This window comes from Nanorana parkeri, unplaced genomic scaffold (assembly GCF_000935625.1).
Source record: "Nanorana parkeri isolate BGI_ZX_2015 unplaced genomic scaffold, ASM93562v1 scaffold452, whole genome shotgun sequence".
NCBI lineage: Eukaryota > Metazoa > Chordata > Amphibia > Anura > Dicroglossidae > Nanorana > Nanorana parkeri.
The window spans coordinates 476,508-485,712 of NW_017306720.1; the positions used below are offsets into that span (position 1 = coordinate 476,508).

General features: G+C 41.7%; 1 protein-coding gene across 1 annotated transcript in view; it reads left to right on the forward strand.

Annotated features, from left to right (window-relative positions):
• The window catches only part of GK5 (glycerol kinase 5 (putative)), a 38,643-nt gene that overhangs the window by 15,636 nt on the left and 13,802 nt on the right, over window positions 1-9,205 (forward strand). The window contains exons 5-6 of the mRNA XM_018560363.1: window positions 3,477-3,608; window positions 5,400-5,475. Coding sequence (XP_018415865.1) covers window positions 3,477-3,608; window positions 5,400-5,475 — 208 coding nt within the window. The remainder of the gene's footprint in view (window positions 1-3,476; window positions 3,609-5,399; window positions 5,476-9,205) is intronic.

Genomic DNA, 9,205 nt, shown 5'->3' on the forward strand with positions numbered 1-9,205 from the left:
GGGGGGGGGGGGGGGGGGGGAAGCGCACACCTGCACAAAATACAAGCGATCCAGCAGCTATATAGCCACCAGAACGCTTGCATTTAAACTGTTATTGTCGGCTGTGTACATTAAAGTTAGTTTTCCCACTCGTGCACGCGCCGTGTCGGGGGGAGGGCAGGGAAGAACGTTTTAAAACGCCCACCTGCATCTACAAGGCCCCCGTCCGGCAGTTTAGGTATGGCCGCTGGACTGGAGGTGGTTAATGATTTTCGGAAATGATAACAGTACATAATACATACATGTACTTATCAGTATGCAGCTCGCCTTCCCATAAAAAAAAAAGCAAAATACACACATCCAATAAGAGATTGCATGGTTCTTATTGGAAATTCTGTATATTTTTTGTTTTTATAACATCCCAGCACAGACGATCCTGTTATAACATCAGCATTGTAATAGGAATACATACTAGTGTTGTTTTGATAATGCAATCAAAGCTTACTTGGAAAAATCCCTTTTATGTAGTGAGCGCTGCTTTCTATCTGCCCATCACTTTCAACTACTTCCTGTATTCCCAAAGTGCTTTGCGTGTCTTTCCCTGCTGCTTGATGTGATGCAATCTTGATCTCTCAAGACTACATGTTCCATCATGCATTGCTTCCAGCAAGCAATGATAATGTTACACTGTTCAGATGCTGAGCTGTAGTTCAGAAGACAGGCTTTGTGAGAGTTGTGGCACAAGGAATATTCCCAGTGCTGAGTGAAATGGTGTCAGTGCATTGAGGAATTGCACCCTATGCACATCTTCAATAAGTAAGTGTACAAACCTCTAAATTGACATGGTTATTAGTACTGAGTACTAGGATAGAACTTTAGAAATTGAATATAGAAAGACATTCAGGAATGGATTTTAGCAAACCTAATTGCAGATTCTGCAACTCTTTTCACACCTTCTTCCAGTGTGCATGAGAGAGACTATCTGCTTTAATCACATGATCATTCACAATGTTGTGAAAAGGGGGGGTGGGTTCTGATTTTGTATTTATGTTATTTTATATGATAAAGAATGCAACAGGAACAACAAAAACTACAAGGGGGGCAGCAACAGTGTATGCAATGCTAGGAGGTAAAAGTATCTTAGAGAAGGACCAACACTTTGCACCAATACTGAAATATCATGCTGGCCAAATTGATGCTTTAAGGCTCACACTCGCAGAGATCGCTTGGGGGTCTATTTACAAACAATTTGTAGGGCCGTTCACCCTGCAGATGTGTAAATGTTCATTTTGGGTGAATAATGCAAAATGAATGTTCTTCATCCCAGTTTGTATGTAGTGTTGTAATAATACATTATGGATAATTTATGGCCATTAAAGGGTTTCTAAACCCTCCGCTTTTTTTTTCCATATGTCTACTGCTAGCAAGCAGTAGATATATGCAAAAAGTTACAAAAAAACCCGCTCTAAATGCAGTTTAAACGTACCCCTGTCTTCGCCGCACGCTCCCGTTCAAAAATGCTCGGGCGGCCGCAAAGCATCTTGGGGCGGGCGCATGCGCAGTTTGGATTTTCGGCCAGGAGACGAGAAGAGACACAAGATAAGTCTATAGACACGTGCACCTGCATGCAGACACTGTGGGACATGAAGTGCAAGCAAGGATAGAGGAGTCAGCGCTGGATCGGAGACCCGCCGCAGCGCTGGAGAGAAGGCTGAAAAGGACAAGAAAGAGGAAGATCGGATTAAGAGACATCATTTAACTTAAGTGCTTTAATTAACATTGGGGGGGACGGGACGTTTTTGCCTTTTTAATGTCACTTTAAATAGAGCTGAGGAGCATAGCAAATCAATATTTCTTCCCTTTGTCCATCAGCTCCATCTAGTGGCCAAAATGTATTATAACAAACTACATTCAAACTGCTTATTTCTTATGCTCCATTATTGCAACACTACATTCAAACTGGGAAAAGATATTAAGAACATTCGCTTTTGGTATTATTCACCCAAAATGAACAATCAGATATTCACTAGGCAAAAGGCCCTGAAAATTGTTTATAAATAGACCCCTTGGTGTATCATCAGCTATATAAGTGCACTTGTATTTAGCTACTGCTGCACATGCCACCTTAGAACTGTACCACCTTTGCAGATGAATAAATAAAGATTATTATTATTAAAAGTCTGGTCCAGGAAAATTGCCAAATGGCCTTTGCTTATCTTCAAAAACTACCTTAGTAATTGACAACTGCATTAACAGTATACACTGAGTGGCCAGTTTATTATGACCACCTGACGTTTGTAGGCAAATAAGCTATAATTAGCTATAATTTCACGCTGAAGTTGCTAGAGGGCCAGACCATTATAAATAGGGAAGCACGTTGTTTACCACGGCAGTAGAAGTGATTTGTTTCTGCAGATATGGGTAAACAATGCGATTTTTTTTTTTTTTAACAGCCTTTGAACGTGGGATGATTGTTGGCGCGAGCCATGGAGCGAGTATCAGCAAAACAGCAGAATTTGTTAAATGTTCAAGAAGGGCTCATTGTGAAAGTGTTTAAAGACTGGACTGTCAGCGGAAAATCTGGGTCTGAACGTGCAAATTGTGGCCGTCAGCGACTAGTCAATGTTAGGGCAGAACAGAGAGTGGCAAGACTGGTACAAGACAACAGAAGGGCAACAGTGCAGTGTCAGATTCCTCGCATCACCTTTCAACATCTCGTGGAGTCACAAGGCGGGCCAACTGAGTCATCTCGTGGCCCAACAAAGTACCGATGGGGTGGTCATAATAATCTGGCCACTCAGTGTAGAGCAGCTGGTGATGCACTACAGTAGCAGCTAAATGCAGGCCTAAAATTCAGGAGATATGTACAGTTTTGATTCTACATATCCTAGTATAGTAACTGTTCTTGTTCCCCTGTGGTACATATTCATGTGGTGTACACGCTCACTTCATAAGATGAGGGATCATCAAATTAGAGTATTCAACTCTGCAAAATAATTACTAGAGCCTACAGTTTCAGGATTGTGGTTCCGGTCTCTTCACGCCTCCTGTACCAGTATCTGTCACTAGATTTGTGCATATCTTCACTGTAAGAATATCTCTATTCTTTGCCATCCCCTAAGTATTCAAACTGTGGGCCATTATACCCCACCTAAGGACTTAATCACATAGGATGCATTGTCGCGCATTTCTCTGCATTTTCTAGACCAGACACCATGCAAAGACATGATAAAAATCTGTTCCTTTTTAGTAGGACCTGTCCCAGTCCTGTATGCTGTGTTTTAGGGTACAGTTATCAATATTTTGCCATTCATGTTAATTCAAATAGTAGAGAGTAGACTTTTTCAGAAATTCAACTTCTCTAAAATACATGTCAGTGTACTTTTCAAGTAAAGAGGTTACCTTTTTATTTGCTTATTAATGTTAATGATGGCTTTATAGTGCTAAAAAATCCTTGAACTGTGTTTAGTTAAACTTTAGGTAACTTTTTCTTGCAGGCAGTTCACGGTTCTTGCAAGTTTCTTCACTTCTTCACTCGAAGGAAAAGATTCCTGGCAGCCAGCTTGATAAACTTCACCACTCAACATGTGTCCTTGCGCCTGGTCTGGGTTTTGCAGAATGTACCGGAAGTAAGTAGAAGATACTTGTACGTGTATACCAGCAAAAGTCTACACCAGAAGATTGGCGAACCACGTTCTTATTAAATGGCAACACCCAAATTACTTTTATTTTTTTATAATAACGGCCCATTTACACTATAGGGGTAAGCACCAGGATCTACCTCATTTTTTTTGCTGGGTGCATTTTTGCATTTCCTGCTACTGCTCGGGGACTGAGCACTGACATCATCCACTGGGTGGAGTGTCACATGCTCCATGCTCTCTTTCCCGCCATGAAAAACAGAGGAAGTATCATCCTGCTGCTACTCCTGCTCTGCAAGAGGGAATTTGTTGTTCTTGGTGGGTTCAGGTTGTCCAGCTTCACCCTTGGTCTGTGGCTCAGTGTTCCTTTCCTGGTTGAATTATTCCCTTTTGGTTGACTTTTTGGTCTGGGGTATCAGGTTGATTTTTCTTTACATTCCCATTTGTCATGTTGGCAGTTTTCCCTATCAGGGAGTTCATCCTCCATCCAGTGTTGGTTTCGGGCGCTGGTTCTTAGGTGTCTCTTGGGATGGAGAATGCAAGCTGTCTCTAATTCTATTTGGTGCCCTGTATAGCTTCATGCTGGTTTTCCACCCCTCAGTTGGACTGCTTTTGGGCATCCTGACAATATTTGACTTTCTGTGTAAGAAAATAGTACTTGCTGTAAAATCCTTTTCTTGGAGCCAATGAGGGGCACAGGTCCCACCCCTCTGTGTTTTTATAATCACGCTCTTGGTATTGCTTGCTACAAACAACTGAGGCATGCTGGGTAGAGGAGGGATTATCCTGGACTGGCTTACACATTTTTTTTGTTTGCCAGTGTCCAATCCCATGGGCAGCAGTATAACCAGACAGTAAATGACTGCCTGTGTCCCTCAAGGTACCCCAAGTAGAGGATTTTATGGCAAGTACAAAAATCCTATTATTGCATTAAAATAAGTTAAGCAACCATTGGTGGCTTCCTGTTTATTGGAAGTGTATAGTACAGCATTCTGTCCTACATACAAGAGTATATAAAGTGCTGTAACCCAGCTCTCAGTTTGAGAGCCAGCGGATGCCACTGTGCTTATTCCCTGGTCCTTAAACCACAGGCAGTTTTAAAGACGCAAATGAACGCAGCTTTTTTAAATCATTAATAAGTCGACTTTTGTCAAAAGAGCCGGGTGGAAAATGATTGGCCGAACATTGACTACAGCCAATCCACATAGGTGGTTTAATTTAGTTTAGTGTTTTTTATATATATATATATATATCTCATTTTAAATCTGAAACCATTTTTTTTTTTTTTTTTACTGAAGTTGTCGTCAGTGAAAGCCACATACCTAAAAACGTACCAGGAAAAAAAAAAGTCTTACCATGTCCAGCTGATACTGAGCATGCATATTGCTTGCTCCATTCCTTCCTATGGCTGGCCCATACTCCATTGGATGGCTGGGGTAATAGGAGTACAAACCAGCTATAGGAATGAATAGAGTCAGAGGCACACATGAACAATAGGAGCTGAACACAACACTTGGGCCTTTTTATGCAGAGGCTGGCAGGGTCAGACAGTGAAGATGTCAAGAGCTGGGCTGAATGTAAGTAATTGTGTCTTGCTAAGAGGTTGGGGAGCAGACTTAAAGGTCATTTTCACTACAAGTGAAGTTGCCCTTTAAAACTGCATGAACAATATCCACCAAACAACTGTCATTTTTGTTTTCCCCCAGCATCACTTTGAAAACATCCATCTTGATGTCAAATTTCCAAACGTGTGCGCTTAACTTTCTGTTATCCTTGCAGGTACAGCAAGCAGCAGATGAGGGGAACTGTTGTTTCGGTACCATTGACACATGGCTGCTATATAAACTCACAGATGGTAAGGGATTTTTATATTAATTTGTCCATGTGTTTAATTTTTGCCTCGGCTGTGAATGTTATGGACCCGCTTCCCTGTACATGCCCAATTGCCAGTAAACTTTCTAGACCTGATCAATGGCTCTGAACTTGTGTGTTTAGCTGAGACGCCCCCCCTTTCTCCCCATTTTTAGCCCCTGATCATGACCCTTGACCTAAATATACTGAACACCCATATCTAACCCTAGAGCAGAGCACTCATAACTCCTTTGTTATGTGTGCATTGCCTCATTTGTTGCAGTGCATTTGACATGCAATGCCATTTATACCCATGTAAAATGTAATGCTGACAATTGCAAAATGCAGCAAGTGGGGTTTTCCTTCTCTGATCACTCCAAAACACAGAAATAAACTGTACCTAAGGCCTCGTTCACACTTCTGAATAGGTCCGGACAGCGGATTCCTGCAGCAAGAATCCGTGAATTCTTGTGGCTAGAGTCACAGATGGCTGTGAACAACTGCGGCCGGGAAGCCTGTACAAAGCAATGACAGGCTGACAGGCACCACAGCTGTAAACCACTGTTTGCATGTGTCCACATACTCAGCGTTTACCTGTGGCCAATGGCAGATAACTGGCCCAGGATGCCAGATTGAAATACAGGCCCGGTCATCTGCTTTAACCACAGGTTAGTCGCTACTTGTGTGGAATCATGCAAACAGTGGCGGACAACTGTAGGGCCTATCAGCCTGTCGTTGCTTTGTACAGACAGAATCCGTATGTGTCCGGGGCCTATCATCTGTCCCTAGCCCCAGATAACCGCTTGATATGATGACACATGTGGCAGTGCCAGTCTGTCATTGCTTTGTACAGGCTTGCTGGGTTCAGCTATTCGCAAACACCCAAGGTTTCTACTGCAGGATTCCGCTGATTTCTTTCCGCAGGGATCCACTTTCTGGACCTATTCAGATGTGTGTATGTATAACCATAATGTAGAACGTAAACCAACCTTTTTTGGCTAGAGTGGAGAGTAATGATATCCCCCTGCCAGATTTGTATCGCTGTCTGTGTCCCCGTTATGAAGATTCACCCTCTGTATTTTTCCTGGTGAAAATTATTACTGGAAGTGAAGGAGAACTAAAGTTTTGTGCTTTCACCAGAACAGGAATAGAAGGGAAAACTTTCAATGGAAACACTAGTTCTGGTGACCCTGCTGACCACCAGTGATTTCCCTCTCTTTTGAAGGCATTTACCCACACTTCTTGTTGTGGCTATTGGTCAGGAAGCGAAGGGAAATCTCCCCAATAGGACACAGATGGCAAGAGAGAGGGGGACATAATCCTCCTTTACTCCTATCTAAAACTATCCCAAAAAAAGTTTTCCCTTCAGTTCTACTGTTACATTGTTATGGTGAAAGATTATTATTACAAAAACAAAATGGTTGTCAGTAATGGCACCAACATTTTATCACTCCAAAATGCACATTGCTGTAAAATGTGGGGAAAAAACTCCACGCCAAAATGAATCGCTCTTAGTATTGTATGCAGCAACTGCGGTGTAGCCTCCCGGGTTGTGGAGGGTATGACGGTCATAGAGGAGAGACGTGACATTATCCAGCTCAAACATTAAACAATACTTAGAGATTGAATACTCCTATGTATTTCTGAAAGGGTTTATTTTCATCCAAAAAAATCAACTATTACACATATACTGTGTATAGAAAGGAAAGGCACAGCCTACAAGTGGCTTTTTTATGATGAGAGGAAATTCAACTCTATTGTGTTTTTTGTTTTGTTTTTTCCCTTTTTTTTGTTTTGTGTATTTTTTTTTTGATTTAAATATTCATCATGAGCGTCATCTGGCTGTTGAACTTGTCCAGATGGATGTGATACTTGTGCTAACCCCAGCTGAGTTCTTTTCTGGAAGTGCAGAAAGGGCACCGAAAATGAATCATTGGCAATGCGCAGATCTTGTTCATTCATAGCCAGACCAAGACAAATAGACCACAGAGACAAAAAATGATAGTTGCACTTCTCTGTTGGAAGGGTCAGTTTGCCATCTGGCCATGTGCATGGTGTTAAAGCCAATTCAGCCTTTGTGTAATGCTGTGGAACAGATCAGACCCCACGTATGGGATGAAACGGCTGTCTTCTTTCTCCACACAATTCTAGAATCGCTGTCTTGTCTTTGACTTGTTTATAATCATTTGGAGTTAAAGCGGATCTTTACACTCAAGAATCAAATTTTACCAATGCATCCCTCTTCTGTATGATAATTAATAATAACATAGACATGTCAGGTGTAAAATGCTGTGATTATGAAATACTTACACTTGCAGAGCATTCACTTCCTGCTTTGAAAGTGCAAATGACTTCAGTTTGCCAAAGCAATGCACACTGGGACTGTCATCAGCAGATGACACAGTCATCAGACTGTGACTGTGTCATCAGCAGAGCATTGCTGGGAAATCTCATCTGTAATCTCACGAGATCTCAGGGAAAGGCATTTTCCTCCCCTGAAATGTGCATGGTCACATGTGACTAGGACATGTGCCAAAAAGTAAAAGGAGAGCTAGTAATCTGCCCTTAGTCAACATGGCCACTGTCGGAAGACTGGGGAAGAAAAGAGAAATAATGTATGCAAAGAATACAAAGCCGGCAATTATCTAGAAGTATGTGTTTGTAGATTGTCATTGCTAAACATTTCTAAAGTTGTGTTTGTTGTTATTTTAAAGATATTGCTAAAGGTCCGCTTTAAAAGTGAGAATTTTATTAATAAACTAAGACACGGGCAAAGGGAAGCACACAGTTTAATTATAATGAGAACTACTTTGAATAATGGCACTAGCATTATTGCTCTCACTTAGTAATACCTAACGTGTGGCACAATCACCATTTTCATATGTAGCCATAGTCACATCCATCTAATGCTTGCGTACATAGAGATGGGGGGGCTTTAAAAATGTTTATGGGGGAGGGGTTTATCAATTTTAATTTGTTTCATTTTTTTTTTTTTACACTTAATCACTATCAAGTAGCAGCTCATTGGAGGTGACAGGTTCTCTAAAAGGAGACATCAGGGGTCTAGGACCCTAGATGTCACCTTTGCAGTCCAATAAAGCTAATCCAGCACCACTCATGCTCGGTTTAGCTTCATGCCCAGCCACAACAGCTGAAGAATGACTGCTCTGAAACCAGAAGTGAAGAAATCCTCATCGCTTCTGACTTCATTCATTGTAGAGACAATTAGTGACTGGATGTTCACTCACTCATCTCCTGACCCCTGCTCTAGTGTTTAGAGTTCACATCTATTTAACTCATCAACATTGTTCTTACTTTATTATATACTTTGTCTATACAAAAAAAATAGCGGAAAAGGTGCACATGGGCCGGGCTAATATACAAGACAATATGCAAGTGTGCCTGGGATTTTTTGTATTGTCTTGTATATAAGCCCTGTTCATGTGCAACTTTCCTTTTTTTCCCCCTTTCTTCCTTCCTTCCTTCCTTCCTTCCTTCCTTCCTTCGACACTGTTGGTGTTTTGTGGATTGGGTGCAGACACGCACTGGAAGTCTTGAGCTACTGTAAAGGTGATTTCTTGGCCCGTGTACCTTTTTTTTTGTTTTTTTTGTTTTTTAGGGCGGCCTCCAGTGAGCCTACTCTCTGTTTGTGCATTGCTATAAATGTCCCATAGTTGGGAACTCGGCACATTTGGAGTTAGGGACCACACTTTTTAGAGTGGCCTGGAGGGGCC